General features: G+C 43.8%; 1 protein-coding gene across 8 annotated transcripts in view; it reads left to right on the top strand.

Moving 5' to 3' along the window:
- Window positions 1–19,047, top strand: part of ltk (leukocyte receptor tyrosine kinase) — a 118,558-nt gene that overhangs the window by 81,611 nt on the left and 17,900 nt on the right. For 3 of the 8 annotated variants that reach the window (XM_054795933.1, XM_054795931.1, XM_054795932.1), the window contains 10 exons: window positions 34–124; window positions 290–354; window positions 8,791–8,920; window positions 8,999–9,096; window positions 9,175–9,267; window positions 10,088–10,189; window positions 13,091–13,225; window positions 13,316–13,406; window positions 13,854–14,903; window positions 16,787–19,028. In XM_054795933.1, coding sequence (XP_054651908.1) covers window positions 34–124; window positions 290–354; window positions 8,791–8,920; window positions 8,999–9,096; window positions 9,175–9,267; window positions 10,088–10,189; window positions 13,091–13,225; window positions 13,316–13,406; window positions 13,854–14,870 — 1,822 coding nt within the window. In that variant the 3' untranslated portion in view covers window positions 14,871–14,903; window positions 16,787–19,028. Of the gene's footprint in view, window positions 1–33; window positions 125–289; window positions 355–8,790; window positions 8,921–8,998; window positions 9,097–9,174; window positions 9,268–10,087; window positions 10,190–13,090; window positions 13,226–13,315; window positions 13,407–13,853; window positions 14,904–16,786; window positions 19,029–19,047 lie in introns of those variants that run through there. The other 5 variants (XM_054795934.1, XM_054795929.1, XM_054795930.1 and 2 more) reach the window with 2 other exon arrangements.

The raw sequence follows: 19,047 nt of genomic DNA, 5'->3' as shown, positions 1-19,047 counted from the left end.
ACTTTTTGTACTTTTTGCCATTTTTACTTGCAGAGCCCTCGGCCACGGCGCCTTCGGTGAAGTGTATGAGGGTCAGGTTCTTGGAATGAGCACTGAGAACAGCCCCATGCAGGTGGCCATAAAGGTCAGTTACCATTTATCTGCCTGGTGATGACAATGCACCTAAAGTTGGATGAGAGTCATTCATGTTCATCATACAATCCACTACAGCAATGCTGCTGATCCAAATGTCACTCGAGCAGAATGCATGTAATTATTGCTCCTGAAGATGCGTTTTCCTGCTCCACAGACCCTTCCTGAAATCTGCTCGGAACAGGATGAAATGGATTTCCTCATGGAGGCGCTGATCATGAGGTACAGTTCTAGCGTCCACCACATGATCACCATAACACAAAGAACACATGATGAGAGCATAGTCGCCTTCTGCATCTGGTGTCTGAATAATACAGCATCATGACCAGTCATATATCAAGATTAAACACAGGACTGTCGCAGCTACTCATTATCCATGTCTAACCAATATATATCTGCAAAACTTGTACAAATAACAAAACATCAACAGTATTTCAGTTCACTTGGCAACTGTTGCCCTCTCCAAGCATCTGTCATGCATTTATCTAATCACATGCCTCTGGTTTCCATCACAGCCTCTGTCCTTACTTTGCCCCATCAATTAGTGCACTGTTGTGTTTTTATTCTCTGTGCACATCCATCACTTTCAAATTCCAGCTAGGTCGACCTCAGCGCAAACCTTTTTGGGTCATTTCATGTCCACACACATTTGTTGCTGGTCTTTCGTGGGAGCTCAAAATCCTTTGCTGATCTGAATGTTACTTACTATCTTCTGCTATATTGTATGTCTTCTGGATAATGACATCCACATCTACTGTGGTGTTCTGCTCTGCTCCCATCCATCAAATGACATGGAGAGTAGGACTGTGTTTCAACTTGCGCACTTCCATACTTGACCTTAGTTTTTTGAGTACAGAAGTGCATTCATACGAGAAGTGCGGCAAAATCCAATGCACTGCGCACAGTACCCGGATGTTTCCCTCAACACGCATCAAATGGTGAGTGCGCAGCCATGGACCCTAACCACCCTCAATCATTACCATCTTGGCTTCATAGCGGAAGAGGGGGGACTAACTCAAGTGGTTTCAACTCACAGTTAAAAAGGAGAGAAGAAGAGGAAGCGGATAAATATTGCAATTGTCATTTTTCCGGTAGGGGCACAATGACAGTAATGGATTTGGGACAGCACTACACTGTCGAAATCCGCACTCAGTACGCAGTGTACATAGTAGGTGCAGTGTCACGGTGTGGCTTACGCCAAAAAAGATTGGAACCCGTGATGCAGACTGACACCTCGCTAGTGAGAATACGATTTATTACACAAGGTAATAATTACAATAAGTACAGGCAAAAAGAATACAAAAGCTAACTAAGGAACACAGGGCTAGAGCCAAAAACAACAATGAACGAAAAACACTGCTAGGCAGGAAAAAAGGGTACTCACAAAACTAAAGGAGCTGCAGGAAAAAAGGTGCAGATCAGGTAACGGCAGTAACAAATCACAATGGCAATAATACGTGAGCTAAGGAGACCAGTTGGGAGCCAAGGAATGAGGAGCAGGAAGCAGGGATGGCAAGGGAATAACTGGCAACCGGGTAGTGACAGAGCAGAGGTATATACAGAGAGCAGCAGATTGATCGCAGGTGTTCCTAATTGCTCATCAGAGCGGTCATGACACTGCAGGGACAAAGCAGAGGCGGCAGCAGAGTGCAAATACACACAGAACATGACAGTACCCCCCCCCTCACAAGTCGCCCCTTGGCGGCATACCTGGTTTATCGGGATGGAGAGAGTGGAAGTCGCTGATGAGCGTTGGGTCCAGGATACAGGAGCGGGAGACCCAGGAGCGCTCCTCTGGTCCGTACCCCTCCCAGTCGACCAGATATTGCGCCCCCCTACCCCTCTTCCTAGAGTCTAAAATGGCCCTTACCGTATACGCTGGGAGGCCATCGATCATCCACGGAGGAGGCGGAGGCTCAGCAGGAGGACACAGTGGACTGGAGGATACTGGTTTAAGACGGGACACATGGAAGACGGGATGAATCTTGAGTGACGAAGGTAACTTGAGTCTGACGGCGGCTGGACTGATGATGGATTCAATCGTGTATGGTCCCACAAATCTCGGTGCCAGTTTCCTATTGGTGTTGGCTAAGGGTAAGTCCTTGGAAGACAGCCATACTTCTTGGCCGGGTTGATAGTTCGGGGCCGGGGCCCTGTGACGATCTGCCAACCTGCGGTTGCGAGTTGAAGTGCGGGTTAGGGCTGCTCTGGTCTCACGCCAAATCCGGCGGGCCCGGCGGATGTACTGATGGACAGAAGGGACAGCTACTTCCTTCTCTTGAGCTGGGAACAACGGTGGTTGGTATCCAAGGGCGGCCTTAAAAGGAGACATGCCTGTGGCTGTGCAGACGAGTGAGTTGTGGGCGTACTTGACCCAGGGGAGGTGGACGGACCACGAAGATGGATTGCGGTGGCAGACGCACCTGAGAGCGGCCTCCAAGTCCTGGTTGGCCCGCTCAGTCTGGCCGTTGGTCTGAGGATGATATCCTGACGATAAGCTCACTGATGCTCCCAACGTCTTGCAGAATTCCTTCCACGCTTTGGATGCGAACTGAGGGCCACGGTCCGACACAAGGTCCAACGGGATGCCGTGTAGACGAAATACATGTTTAACCAGCAAGCGGGCTGTTTCCATCGAGGAAGGCAACCTGGGAAGAGCAATAAAGTGTGCCATTTTAGAGAATCTGTCCACAATATTAAGTATGACCGTGTGTCCTCGGGATGCCGGCAGGCCTGTGATGAAGTCCAGTGCAATGTGGGACCAGGGGCGGGACGGGACTGGGAGAGGTTGGAGCAGTCCTGCCGGCGACTGGTGGGAAGGCTTGCTTCTGGCGCAGACTGAGCAGGCGGCGACGAAAGCTTTGACGTCTGAAAACATGGAAGGCCACCAAAATCTTTGTGCCAGGATAAATTTAGTGCGTCCAACTCCTGGATGGCAGGCCAACTTGGAATTATGTCCCCATTGTAACACCTCTGACCTGAGACCGTCGGGCACGAACAACTTATCCCCCGGGCAAACGTCAGGGATGGTCGCCCCGGAGTTGGCCTCCGAAACCTTTCTCTCCACCTCCCACTGGAGAGCCCCCAACACCTGAGCCACAGGCACGATGGTGTCCGGAGTCTTGTCTGCCTCCGCCGGGCCGTAGATCCTGGAGAGAGCATCAGGTTTGACGTTGCGGGACCCCGGCCTGTTGGTGATAGTGAAATCAAATCTAGTTAGGATGAGCGACCAGCGTGCTTGGCGTGAATTCAGTCTGTGTGCTGATCTGATATAAGCTAGATTCTTGTGGTCCGTGAAAACGGTGAATGGTTTGGCTGCGCCCTCCAGCCAGTGCCTCCATTCCCTCAGCGCAAGAACGATGGCCAGCAGCTCTCTATCCCCCACGTCGTAGTTTCCCTCTGCTTTGGTAAGGCGACGCGAGAAGAATGCACACGGGTGGAGCCTCTGGTCGGCCGGGGATCTCTGGGATAGGACCGCTCCCACTCCTGTATCCGAGGCGTCAACCTCAACGAAAAATTGAGCAGAGGGGTCAGGATGAGACAGTATAGGGGCTGAAGTAAATAGCTGCTTAAGTCTACAAAAAGCTTTATCGGCCTCAGTGGACCATACAAATGGTTTATTAACAGATGTTAGCCTTGTCAGAGGTTCGGCAATAGAACTGAAATTCCGGATGAACCTCCTATAGAAGTTGGCGAACCCCAAGAACCTCTGTAAAGGCTTCCTTGCTGTCGGAGGCGGCCAATCGACCACCGCCTGAATCTTGGCGGGATCGGCACGAAGCTTGCCGCTCTCCACAATGTAACCCAAAAAAGACACAGAACTGGCGTGGAATTCACACTTCTCAACTTTGACGTAAAGTCTATTCTCCAATAAACGCAGTAGGACTTGACGGACATGTCGTACGTGTTCCTGCAAATCATGGGGAAAAAATTAGAATATCGTCTAGGTACACAAAGCAATTCTTATTGATAAGGTCGCTAAGAACATCATTAATGAGATTTTGGAAAACAGCTGGAGCGTTGGTTAATCCGAAGGGCATCACTAGGTATTCGAAGTGCCCCAGGGGCGTATTGAAAGCTGTCTTCCACTCATCTCCCTCCCGAATCCGTACCAAGTGATAAGCACATCTGAGATCGAGTTTGGTGAAAAATTTGGCATTGTGCAGTGTGGAGAAGGCCGAATCCATCAACGGAAGCGGGTAACTGTTACGCACTGTGATGTCATTGAGTCCCCGATAGTCAATACAGGGACGGAGAGATTTATCTTTCTTTTCAACAAAAAAGAATCCCGCCCCCAATGGTGACGTGGACGGGCGGATGAGACCTGCGGCGAGCGAAGAAGAAATGTATTCTTTGAGAGCAGCGAACTCGGGACCGGAAATGTTGTATAATCGGGAGCTAGGGAGGGTGGCGTTAGGGAGGAGATTAATGGCACAATCGTAGGGACGGTGTGGAGGTAGAGCTTGGGCTAGGTCCTTGCTAAAGACTGGTTTGAGATCATGGTAACAGGTGGGTACATTAGCTAGATCAATAACCTCCAAGCTTTTAGCCATGACGGGAGTTTTGCTCATGGCGGCGCGTAGGCAGTTGCTATGGCAAAAATTGCTCCAATTAGACACGCGGTTATTGTTCCAGTCAATTGAGGGATTATGGAGTTTGAGCCACGTGAGGTCAAGCACAACGGGAGCGGCTTGTGAGGGAATGATAAAGAATCTGATCTCCTCTACGTGGTTGCCCGATAATTGTAACGAAATGGACTCGGTCTGGTGAGTGACGGTGGCGAGTTGAAGTCCCTCAAGTGAGTGTACTTCCTTAGGATCAGGTAGCTCAATGGTTTTAATATTCAATTCCTCGGCTAAGTTAGTGTCGATAAAGCTATCATCAGCCCCAGAGTCCACCAAAGCCATTACCTTGTGTCTAACCCCCCTTACAGAGATTATACCCTCAATCTGTAGTCTTTGTTTGTCGTACTGACAGTCCGTGTGAGTCCTCTCATACTCACGCTCCGGGAAAGACTTGCCTTCGTTAGTCCCACAAGGAGTCGCGGTATTCACAGGTTGCTCCTCGCCGTCAGAGCAGGGTGTGGGGCGGCGACTTGGGCGCACCGGGCATCTGGCGATGTGGTGATTGGGTTCCCCGCAGTAGAGGCAGAGGTGGAAACGGCGACGGCGAGCCCTCTCAGCGGACGTGAGGCGTCGTCCTCCCAGCTGCATGGGCACCTCTCTGTTGTCGGCGCCGGAATGACCCGTTGAAGTATCCAATCTGCGACTGCCGGGGTCAGGAAGTGGCGTGTAGACCCAGCTGCGTGTCTCCCTGGCTGGCTTGTCTCCCTCGAGCACTTCCCGGTCACGCTCCCTCAGACGATTATCCAGGCGAATGGTGAGATCGATGAGTTTGTCCAAAGTTTTAGGAGTCTCACGTACCTCTAGCTCATCCTTGAGCCGCGGTTGCAAGGCCTTGCGAAAAATCCCGCGCAAAGCGGCGTCGTCATACCCGCTCTCGGCGGCCAAAAACCGGAAGCTTACCGAAAAGGCGGCTGCGGAACGGCCACTTTGCCTCATGTCGAGCAAGCGATCCCCTGCTTCACTTCCCCTCACAGGGTGATCAAAAACCTTCCGCATTTCAGACAAAAAATAGGGGTAAGACAACCGCGCGGCGGGTTTAGCGCTGCTGATTGCCAGCTTCGTCGGACAAAAGGCTCATAATAAACGCCACCCTGGCAGAGTCAGTAGCGTATGTAGATGGCTGTTGGTCAAAAACCAGCGAGCATTGGTGAAGAAACTGGTTGCAGGACATAGACTCACCCGAAAAACGAGGAGGGTGGGGTATGCTAGGTTCACGTGTCGTGGGAGAAATAGCGTCGGTAGCAATGTTGCTTACCGGTGGAACGACCGGAACAGCAGGTGGAGAGGGGCTAAGTGGTCCCACAGCGAGTGCTTGTTCCAAACGCTGGTCAATAGACCCGACACTCGTAGCGAGAGCCGTAATGGCGTCCATCATCTCGCGTAAGGACTTCTCATGATTGCCCACCAGCTGTCCTTGATGAGACAGGGCGGAGCGCAGGTGTTCAAATTCTGCGGGTTCCATAATTGGCCAGTTATTCTGTCACGGTGTGGCTTACGCCAAAAAAGATTGGAACCCGTGATGCAGACTGACACCTCGCTAGTGAGAATACGATTTATTACACAAGGTAATAATTACAATAAGTACAGGCAAAAAGAATACAAAAGCTAACTAAGGAACACAGGGCTAGAGCCAAAAACAACAATGAACGAAAAACACTGCTAGGCAGGAAAAAAGGGTACTCACAAAACTAAAGGAGCTGCAGGAAAAAAGGTGCAGATCAGGTAACGGCAGTAACAAATCACAATGGCAATAATACGTGAGCTAAGGAGACCAGTTGGGAGCCAAGGAATGAGGAGCAGGAAGCAGGGACGGCAAGGGAATAACTGGCAACCGGGTAGTGACAGAGCAGAGGTATATATGGAGAGCAGCAGATTGATCGCAGGTGTTCCTAATTGCTCATCAGAGCGGTCATGACACTGCAGGGACAAAGCAGAGGCGGCAGCAGAGTGCAAATACACACAGAACATGACATGCGGGCAATACTTTATCGACAATACTGGTATCGATTCGACTCTAAGTAAATACAGGACTGCCGACATCGATAATGATACCAATACTTTTTATGTGAAATTTTTCAAGCTTCTTGAATTGTTTTGTGGTTTTGCCTTTAATTTTTTGATTATATAATAAGTGTTATTGGAATAAAATACAGTACAAAGGTTTTTGGCAAACAAAAAAAAACATATTGCTCAACAAACTTATTTGTAAATAATTTAACAGTATATATACTGTACATACTTGTATAAGACAACGGAGCAATATCAACAAAATAATACAATTACAGTAGAACTTGGGTTTTCGTATGCCCCAGTTTATGTAGGATTCATTTTTTTAAATTAAAATAATTGCCAAAAATATGCCTCAGTTATCGTACTGCCATACAGTGTGCCTAGTTTCTTTTAGAGTTGGGACACTATAGACAGATTCCCACCAAGGAATCACTTACAGTAATCATCTTTGTTCATACAGTAGAATGCACACAGATTGATGAACAGCTTTGTGTCTGTCTTCTTCCCTCCTCCTAAAAAGCACTGTGCGTCCTGCGCTGATGTGCCTTTCAAGCGCACCGTGTATTCCTGAATGTCAGGCAGTATGTGCTTTTTTTTTTCATTGACTACAGCTTCAGTCGTCATTTACATATTTTTCACATTGTTTTTGGCATCTAAAGTTATAATTATTGTTCATAAAATGTGTTTTTGTTCATATTTCTGGGTGCCTGGAACAGATCAATTTGATATGTCCTTTGGAGAAGATTGCATCAGTTCAGTGTTTCGGTTATTGTCAGACCTTTTGTAACGGATTAATGAGGGAAACCGAGGTTCCCTTATGCCCTTTTATTACATACAGTTGTAATAAAGTCGGTGGTGCAAAATAAGGAAACAAAAGCAAAAACTACTATTGGCTCTCAGTCCAATCGTTTGGTGTTTTGCCCGCAAAGCCCTTCTGTGTTCAATAACGTATTTCTTGTAAACAATATAACAACATACTGAATAAATGTGCACAAAAAACACACTGATATTTCTGAAAATAAGCATAGAAGAGAGTTGAAAAATATTGATCTCATCACCCTAGTATCTATCTGATACTTATACTACCTTTTTTGGTGAGACTATCGATATTAGTGATGTGCAGATCGATAATGAAATATCAATACCTCCGATACCAGATCTTCAGGCTCTAAAATCGAGACTCAAATCCACCCATCCATCTCCTATGCCACTTATCCTCACTATGGTCGGGGGTATCCTGGAGCGATTGATTACCTTTTAAACGATGTTAAATCGATATATGTCATCCTGAATGGAAACTTTGCTGGACACAGATTGATGAAGTTGGATCATAGGAATATAAATCGATGCATCGATGTATCAATGAATCGTTATAGCCCGAGCAATCAATAAAGACCAGCCTGAATTTTACTCAGTATTGTATTGGAAAGGAAATCAGTATTTGCATATATGCATCCAAAACAGCAACGGTGCCAAAGTCGCCTCCTCTGAAACAAACCACCTTCTCACCTCTTGACGAGTCCAAAAACATTTCTTCTTGTCTCAACCCACTGAAACATTAGCTCTTGAGATAACGGTGAGATCCGACAGAAAACCTGACTAGCTTATAAATGGTTCTGTTCAGGGTCAGAAATCCAACTTTAAACCCTGCGTTCTTTTCATTCAAAAACTCATAGAAGCTTTTGTGGCTCGACTCAAGAGTTGTTTTTTTTTACATTGTATTATGCATTGGCTTCCTGATATTTTGCAGAGACAGATATGTCTGTATTTCTTCTGTACAGGAAGCTGCTTTTTTTAGGGTGTGACTTTAAAGCACCAGTATGGAAAAACTAGATGTTAAAATAGCAGCTTCAAACATATAGTAGCGAAACACTCACCAGACAGGATTGACTATGTATTTGCTGGTTCCTTCATCTTTAAAGATACCATCATGGCTTTAAAAAAAAAAAACAGCAGGACCCACGATACATGAGATACATGCTTTCACGTTAGTGTAATTCAGTGCGGATGTGTGTCCGTGCAGCAAGTTCAACCATGAGAACATTGTACGCTGCATCGGCGTCAGCCTCAACATCCTGCCACGTTTCATCCTGCTGGAACTCATGACTGGAGGAGACATGAAGACCTTCCTGAGGAAGAACAGGCCTCAACGTGTACGTCTCACCTGCACTTTTTATTTTTTTAATGGTGCTGATGTATGCGTCGTTTAAAATGAGCTATGTTGGTTCCAGGGCCAAGCTCCTTCTCTCAGCATGCACGAGCTGCTGCAAATGGCAAGAGATATTGCACGTGGGTGCCGTTACTTGGAGGAGAACCACTTCATACACAGGTGCTGATCCTTACTGGCACACTAGGGATTCATAAACGCCTTGCTTTAACGTGTTATGTGTTTTTGTTCATATTTCAGAGATATTGCTGCTAGAAATTGCCTGCTTACCTGCCCTGGACCGGATAGGGTGGCCAAAATTGGAGACTTTGGCATGGCGCGAGACATTTACAGGTTTGTATACTTAGGAGCAAACGACTTCAGAAAAGTAATGCAAAAATAAGTACAAGCAAAAGTGCTCCACAAGTTGAAGAGGTTTTCCTTTTGATTATTATCTAGTATGTCATCCATGATTCATCCATCACATGAAATGACAAAACTACAGGGTTTTTTTGCACAAGTAGTTAGGTAAATGTCCTGAAATACCGTAAATTCCCAATTCCTGCCGCTATTCAATTAGCCTCTGAGTTTCCTAGAGTGTTCCCCAAAAGCAAATGACCGCTGGGGTCTCTAAATAACGCTGGGTCAAATAACATTGGTGTAAACAGCTCTGGCTGTAGGCAATTTGTATTATCTCCATACAGCTACAAGATGGCAGTAGCTGTATTTGAAGTATTGGGACTGGACAGCATCCAGCAGCTTTATCTACCTCTGCATGCGCTTGCTCTACTCAGCCGTTAGTGTGAAAGTCTTGCGTAAGACTTGTCGTACTGTCGTTTACAAGGAACTTATAGCAGTCTGCGCCGTACTGCTATTACAACATTGGTTCTGTTCTTGCCACATTCTGCAATAAATGACCATGTGGTCAAAGAGAACTATGTATTCCTCATTATTCAAGTTTTTGAAATAAGTTATTATAAAAGTTGAGTATTCAAATTACAGAAATAACCCTCTCCAATTATTGCAGCGGGTTGGGTAAATAAATGCAATATTTAGAGCATTGATGGTACCTTACCTGCATGCGTGTGTTCTGCTTATGTGTAAAGTATGTGATATTTAGAGAGAGTGTTATTTTAATTCCAGTGTATTTCCATTCCTGTTTGTTGGTGTTCAGAGCCAGCTACTACCGGAAAGGTGGTCGTGCCATGCTGCCTGTCAAGTGGATGCCACCTGAGGCGTTCATGGAGGGGATCTTCACCTGCAAGACTGATACGTGGTAAACTGAAACCCCATATAATATGTGAGAATCAGCTATAACCTTCGGCGCACCTGTGCAATGTAATGAGATCCAATTTAAGAGCTGCAACCCCAACAAGGATAACAATGCCCAGTTTGAGCGACACAATCAGAAATGTAAGAATATGTTTCTTAGGAATCCATCACAGGAAGGCATCATGTTTATGGATGAAGTGTGTTTACATGAATGCCTTTCAAGGCTGAAAAAACAAGAAGGTTGTTGGACCAGAAATGAGCTTAACTACGACAAATCACATTGGAGTGAATGAAATGAAAATCCACAGGTTATGCATCATGAAAAACAATATTTTAGTATATGGCATGGGTGTTGGAACTTTGTTTTTTTTTTTTTACTTCGATTGGATTTTTACATCCTCATTTTGTACAGTAAAGATTCTAAAACTAACCCACTGTAGGTCATTAAAGTCGTCCCTCACTCCATCGTGGTTTGAACATCGCTCCCTCACTCTATCGCGGCTTTTCAAAAATTAATGACTTGATAAATGATCGGTGTTTCGTGATTGACTACAGTCTAATATTAGTCCAAAACTGCATATTTAAAAATGTTACATATTATTGGCCTAAATTAAGCATTTTCAAGCATAAAAATTTTCTAAATTAACTAAAATGCAAATACAGTTTAAGGCAACACATGACCTTTATGAACTGTACATTGGCCACTAGGTGTCACTAGTAACACACACCAGGCTTGATTGCCAACGGCAGGCTTTTATTTTATAATTATTTATCTCACAACAGGCACAATAATAACATAATAATAATACGAATAGTCATCATCGTCATCATAATAATAACGCGGGCTACTGTTGTGGCTGTACTCCAGCTAAAACTCAACTGAATCCCCGACGTCACTTCCTGTCCACACATCCGGAAGACATTTATTGAAACACACATGATCACAAATCTTATTCATGTTGTAAATGGTTTATTTTGTCTGATTATATCTAATATGTTGGGTAATATGAGTGTAAAGGTGACTATAGGGGTGTTATTTCATGTCTAGAGGGCTCTAATAATGGTAAAAATCTGATTTAGAAAGTCATAAACAGGTTTTCTATGCGCTAACTATGAAAATATATTGAATCCTACTTTGCGGAAATTCACTTACCGCGGTCGGGTCTGGGACAAATTAACCGAGATAAACGAGGGATTACTGTAAATGATAAGCTATCTGAACAAAACATTAGCGTTTTAGCTTTGTGTTATTGGTGACAAAGCCAATTAGTGTAATAATTAATAATGTAGCTCATTAATAATGAATTGATGTTATTTTGGCAATAGGGACAATAAAAACAAGCTGCATGATGAAAATGACCCTCAGGCCTCACTTTGGACACTGAAAGCATGCATCACATTACAGCCCAAAAGAATGAGGGTGGGGGAAATACAAGCTCTTTTGAGCTATAAAGTGATGAGTTTTCCCTTCGGGCGCAGCGGCTTTGTTCTGGCGATGATACCATAGTAACACAGAACAGTCACCTGCATAACTCACAAGCTCTCATACATTTTCCCCCTCAATAAATCAGAATCCCCATTATGGCTTGATTGCACTGCAGCACCCTGAGAGTTTATTCTCTCATTTTGTTTATTAGCTATATAAACATGGAAGACTAATAAGTATATTATTAAATTAGTTATGTTAGTTATTATGAACGTTTGGCACAACAAAGTAGCGAACACTTCCATAACAATTCAACTTCGACATGACTGCCTCAAACAGAATGAGGCTACTGTTTTGCCATGATGCCATGTTTAGCTTATAATAACAGGTGTCGATGCGTGTACGCATTCACACAACTACTGTACTCTTCCACATCATTTGTCATTTATTGGCCCTAAAAACAAATAAATAAATAAATACGACAAATGCTAGATACGACACTCAGAAATCAAGCCCGGATGACTTAATAGACAATACAGTAGACGCCCCTACAACGTAAAGAATCTGTTCCGAGAACCTTTATGTTATAGGGATTTTATGTTATACGAAGCGTAAAATACATGTAAATAGCCTAATCAATATCTTCCCAAACTCACCCCTTTGGCACTTCAAAATATTCAAAGTCCACCAAATAAAAAAATATAAGAAAATATAGGAAAATATAAGAAAATGTTAGCATAAACATAGTAGAGTAACATTCCAATATAAAATAAGGTAATAAATAAGATTACTGTAAACGAATAAAACTGAAAAACAAAAACAATCCTACCATTCACTAGATGTCTTGATCAGGAGCGCAAGTGGAGGCAGGAAGGAGGAGGAGGACTAGCCTGAGTCGAAACGCGACTCAAAGAGTCTAAGAGTCAGCTGGTCTCCCAGACAAACGCACAAGCACTACACGATAATGCTGTGTGCAAAATTTTAATTTGTAACTTAACTTGATTGTTTAAGTTAGTTTCAGGGGGACTACGAAGAGGAAGGAGGTTGAAGGGACAAGCCTGTCTCTCACACAAACTCACGTACGTGCTGTATAACTCAGCCAATGAGATGAGAGCGTAGGCGGTGCCCCGATAATCAGCCAATGAGATGAGAGCGTAGGCGGTGCCCCGAAAATCAGCCAATGAGCGTGATGCGTCAGAAGGGGTCACCAGGTGTTTGTCTGAACTTGCACCGACTTTAGGCATCAATAAAGTTGATTGAAAAAAAAAAGACTTGCACTGACTTGACGCTTTATGTTATATGGAATTTCTTCTGTAATACGAAGCAGAAACTTTACATAAATTCTTTATGTTCAGTGGAATTTATGTAAAAGGAGGTTTATGTTATGCAAGGTACTACTGTATAATGTTATGGAGTGTCAAGAACAGGGCAGAAATGTGACACAAGTCGACTCAGATTGAGCTTTGTCGCCTCCTTCAGGTCATTCGGAGTACTACTGTGGGAGATCCTCTCTCTGGGTTATATGCCCTATCCATGTAAGACCAACCAGGAGGTCCTGGAGTTCGTCACCAGTGGAGGCAGGATGGACCCTCCCGAGGGATGCCCAGGCCCCGTGTGAGTACTGGTGATGCAATACTGTACAAGTACTGTGCAAGTACTGTGTAGTTTAAATAACACGGCATCTACTTCTGTGTGTGTGTTTAGCTATCGGATCATGACCCAGTGTTGGCAACACTGTCCTGAACACCGGCCCAACTTCTCCACTATACTGGAAAGAATCAACTACTGCACTCAGGTATGGTGTATAGACAGCAGATACAGGCCACTTCATTAGGCACACCTACAAACAATACGATATTCAAATTCTATATTTTAAAAAAGCAGTGAAAGTGTGTATCTTGATGAAGTGTAACTGTATTTTTGTTTGCAGTTAATTGTTGTCCTTTATTTTTGTTGTGAGACATTTAAATGTTATGGACAATTATGTAAATTGATGCCTCGTGAGAGCGAAACATCATCATTTATTAATTAATTCGTATTTGAAAAACCGCAATAGAGTGAGGGAGCGATGTTCGAACCGCGATGTAGCGAGAGACGACTGTATAGTCCATTCAGGCATTGCTGTTGCAAAAAATATTCATGAAATGTATTGTACATAATGTGAATGAATGAATAATAATATACAATGTGATGTATTTATTTAATATTGATTTCCACCATTCCATCTCACTTCTCTATTCAGGACCCAGATGTGATCAACACACCCCTCCCAGTGGAATATCGGCCTACCGCAGACAACGATAGCGGTGCAGTGATCCGCCCCTCTGATCACACGCCCACCAACCTTACTCCCCTCCCGGTCTCCCTGGACTCCTCCTCCCAGCTGGGCCTCTTGGCGCCCTCAGCTCATCTCCCGCAGCCCGACAAACCTCGCCTTCTCCTCCAAAGAAGCCAGCCTGTCCAGAACGAGGTGACATCCTGCCGGGAGGTTCTCCTAGAGCCCTCCTGGGCCGAGCCGATCCCGCCAGCTCCTGCGTGCATAGGAGGCCCGTGGCTCCACCCTGAGCCTCTAATCCAGCGACCTTGCCCCAAAAACAGCTCTTCCACGGGGAGCCAGCGGCTGAAAAACAAAACCAAGAATTTGTGGAACCCGACATACGGCTCGTGGGTTTTGGATAGCTTCAAGGTCAAGAAGACCCTCGCTCACACTCAGTCCATGCCCCTCTCAAGTCCTCCGTCCACTTCCTGCAATGCACCAGCAGCTCAGTCCTATATCACAGCCTCGGAGTGCAACCGGGCAGGCTGTGAAATCTCCAAAGCTCCCAGCTTCTGCTCTTCCTCACCGCCTTTCTGCCAGGGTCCAGTCACACAGAGCGTGGCCTCCAATAAGAGCCAAAGCAGCGGCGGACACTCAAAGGGTGGCATGGACCTGGCTAAGCTCCAGAGTTTCCCCTGCGGCAACGTCAACTACGCCTATGACGAGCAAAGCTACGAGGCAGAGAGCTTGCCCTTGGTGGCCCAGACAAAAGCCCCGGATGTCATCAAAAACACCATCTCCGCCCCCAGCGTCTCCTCGGGTTTGGGGCTATCTCTGGGCCTCTACACGTCCTCCTCCTCCTGCATGCCAAAGCTGCTGCTCAAGCGGCACGCCAGCTACGGACATGAGGACGTGAGAAGACACACCAAAGCTGAGAAGCCCACGCGAGACCGAGACTCTGGTTTCTCTCTGTCTGAAGACCTGAGCGTCACCCCGATCTAGGAGCAAAACTCTGCCAGCTATTAGGTTTTCTGGGTAATCACCATTAATTGACAAAAAAAAAGTGAATACGGTCCTGTGGAAATTGCAGTTTTTTTCCACATGTCAAGAAATAACATCATGCTAGGTAGACTCAACAAAAATCTGAATGCAACACTTTTGTTTTTGCTCCCATTTTTCATGAGCTTTTTGTTATCCATCTCAAATATTGGTCCCAAATATGTCTAAAAGGTTGGCCACAATAAAAGGCCACTCCAAAATGTGCAGTTTAATTGTATAGGAGGTCCAAAAACTAGTCAGTATGTGGTGTGGCCACCATTTGCCTCAATACATTTGTGGGCTTTTATTGTGGCCAATAATCATCATGTCTAAGCAGCATCTTTATATGCCACACCTCTGAGTTGGATGAATTATGAATGCACTAACACGTATTTAGACAGATTTGTGAACAATATTTGAGAGAGGTAGGCCTTTTGTGTACATAGAAAAAGGGTGTGCAAAATTTTCCACCAAGGGCCACTTACTGAAAAATGAGAGGACGCAAGGGCCACTTTGATATTTTCTACACCAATGTACATATGCTAAGATTTTTTATATATTTCAAGAAAAAACTGAATCTCAGCTTTGTGATATAGGTACAAAGGCGTACAATTAGTATGAACTTCAGTCTTTGCGTTTTTTTTCCCCATTTTTGCTGGGTTTTTTTCTGTTGTATTTCAACTTTTTTCTTGTATTGCTTTTTTCCCATAATAATTTGACCTTATTTCCATAATATAACTTTTCCCCAAATCCCCTAATGAAATTATCTTTCCTCATGCTTTTTTTGGCTTTATAGTTTGTACTTTATTCTTGTAAAGTCACTGCTGATTTTTACATTTTTGCTGTCTTGGGGTTTTTGTTTTTTTTTTTGTCATATTTTTAGAATGTCCTGCGGACCAATAAAAAAAACAGCCGGTGGTGCACATGGCCCCTGGGCCACACTTTGGGCACCCCAGGTTTACATCTTTGAGTTCAGCTGTTAAAAAATGGGAGCAAAAACAACAATGTTGCATTTATATTTTTGTTGAGTGCAACTGCAACCTATAACCTATACAATTACAGTCATCCCTCGCAATATTGTGTTTTGATTATTACTCCCTCGCTATATTGCGTTCTTTTTCAGGAAATAATTAATCAGTGATCGCTGTTTTGTGGTAGACTGTGGGCTATTAATAGTAAAAACATATTGAAATACAAATGATATGTAGTATTCTGGTCACTAGGTGGCAGTGATGACACAAAACATTTAGACATTACTTTACATTACATTACCTTGACACTGCATGAAGTCATGAAGCCAGCCATGGCACGTCCGACATGATAGAGTGGAAAAAAGCTCTCCTCCCGTTCCGTGTGGAAGTGGTACGTTTTAGGCTTCTTAGGTTTAAATGAAATAAATTCGAGGCTAGCTGGTTAGCTTGCGAGCTTGCGAGGCAGCGACCGTCACGAGCCCCTGCAGCATAAGAGTTGGGCAATGTGGTGCAAACAATGAATAATAGGCGTGTAAAAGTGACTAGAGGGGTGTAAGTTCACGTCTACAGGGTTCTAATAATGTTACAAAATTTATTTAGAAATTCATGAACAGGTTTTCTATGTTCTAACTCCGAAAATGTACTGTATCGCCATTGGATGCTGTGTCGCAGAAATTCATTTATCAAGGTCGGGTCTGGAACCAATTAAGCAAAAGAGGTGTCCGTGCAATCTGAAAGACTTGGGACACGTGTCATGCTGATGGACTACACTTATTGTACATTTTCTATTCATATATAGAAAATTGACTCAGTTGACTTGTACAGTCATAGGTCCCATGATATTATTGTGTAATTGTTTTCAACTAGAAAACACTATTTTAACACAAATGTTGTTCATTTTCATTGCAGTGCTGGAAGAAACCCTCACACACACCTCTGCGCTGTGATTCAGAGAGCTGGACTCTTTTTGCTGGAGGCTTTTCATGTGCTTCTCCTTCCAATCATTGTCTCCAAAATGCTGAAACGTTGTCTTAACTATTTTTCCTGAAAACGTTTGGCAGTTGACCAAAAGCAGCCGAAAACCACTGGAAGGAAAATCGCCTCGCAATTTGCTTTAATGGACGTTTGTATTCACTGAGCAAAAGGATGGCAGGAATGACTTTTTGGACTCATTTTTGAGCAACTTGGATAATGTGAAACGATCCTCCTCCCACGTAAACACTGCAATAACATGTACTTTTCTACAAAGAACCCCTGAAGAAAAAAAAAAAGACACATTAAAGACAAGCAGGCTACCTAAGCATTTCATCCACATTTACTGGTCTTGTTGTCATGGAGACGACATGCCATCATGACCAGCTGGTGGCTGCAGAGTCAAGGTGGGCGATACGGTACCAAGTAAATACAGCACCAGTATTACCGATACCAGTAGTTTTCAATATCTTGATTTTTGCCTTTAATTTGTTGAAACGCAGGACAAAGATTTTAGGTAACCAAAAAAATGTAGACTTATTTCTGAACAAGATATACTGTAATTACAAAAATAAAAGATAATGTAACAATATTAACAAAATAATAAAATGTTCTGTTTTATTACATGCAATTGTTTGAGCAACATAAGTCAACAAAAACAAACCTATTTGGGCCAAGACCGTATTCCCTGAGTTTGTTAACAACACATACACTATATTTGAACAACACAACAACAAAAATTAATATTTGTGAAAGTAAACTGGAAAATATCGCTCTCACCATGCTACTATCGATAAGATACTGATATCACCGTTGTGTCCATTCTCTTGACATTTGGATCGATCCGCTGACCCCCGACTGATCGATTGCCAGCTACTGTATTCTGTTGAGGTTAATTGTATTGTTATGGACTAAAACGCAATGTAATGTAATGTAATGTGTTTATTGCTTTTTAGAAGGGATGGAGGCCAGACAAAAGCAGATGAGCTCTTTTAAAAACCCTTTTTGTGGTCTTGGAGCTATGCTAAGATAAATCAGGCTAATCTGTACGGAACTCAGGTGGTGTCAATGTTATAAGCGAATATATTTTACAAATTCCTGAATTTCCACTTAAAGGAGCTGGGTATTTTTGTTTAAAGGGTTAGTTCGGATTTTTTGACATGACATCCCCATCAGCATTGTAGTCCAATAACAGCGACTGGCTCCCGCCGTATCCCTCCGCACTGTCGCCTGTTCGTTCATGTGTATGTGACGAAGACATCCGCATCTTCTTCCGCTGTGGAACACGGACGTAAACAAGATGGCCGCGGCGCTCCGTCGCGGAAATAGATGCGAGCGTCTTTTTCACATACACATGAACGCACAGCGCGACAGTGCGCAGGAATACGGCGGGAGACAAATATATAACGCCAAGCGTTTTGTGAGGACCAAGTGGGCGGTAAGTCGCTGTTAATGGACTACAATGCTAATGGGGATGTCATACAACTTCATGTCAAAAAATCCGAACTACCCCTTTAATTCAGAGTAGCACGGAGCTGAGTATCGTCTTGAGTTGATTTCTCAATGTACAAATGTTGACATAAAAGTATACAATGATGACAACCATGCAGCTGTGAAATATTTGCTATTTTTATACTCACCTCTGTACACTGGACTAACATTTGTAATTTTTTTACTCGTCATTTGTAGCCATATAATGTACATTGCTTTGTCAATCACTGCCATACTACGACACTAGAGTTGTAGTACCCACGGTTACTCAGCAGAGGGGGGTATTGAGCTGTGACATACCAAACAAGCTGCTGCATTGATCTCGGTCTTGTGTGCTAATCACGTTACAGTAAAATGAGATCATATGTATACAGTTTTTCTGATTTGTTCTTGTAGATTATTCCTCATCAATCACACTTTTTTGATCACACTATTGTTCACCTTAAAAATGTTTTATTTTTACATGCTTTTACTGCTGATATGTTACCTGCTGATATTTGAATGACAAACGCAATGTGTGTTTTAACATTGTCTAACTCTGCTTATTTTTTTGTGATATTTGTTTCTCATAGCTGAAGCTAAAGTGTGAACTCTATGCAATGTAATGTCTTTCACATTTGCAACTAACCAAAATGTACCCAAAGGAATAAACTGAACCAACCATTCATCCATTTTTTGTGTATAATTGTTTATCTTTTTTTTTTAAC

Source organism: Dunckerocampus dactyliophorus, chromosome 13, assembly GCF_027744805.1.
Source record: "Dunckerocampus dactyliophorus isolate RoL2022-P2 chromosome 13, RoL_Ddac_1.1, whole genome shotgun sequence".
Taxonomy (NCBI): Eukaryota; Metazoa; Chordata; class Actinopteri; order Syngnathiformes; family Syngnathidae; genus Dunckerocampus; species Dunckerocampus dactyliophorus.
Note: the sequence above shows the minus strand (reverse complement) of the source record. Positions and strands in the feature narration are given on the sequence as shown.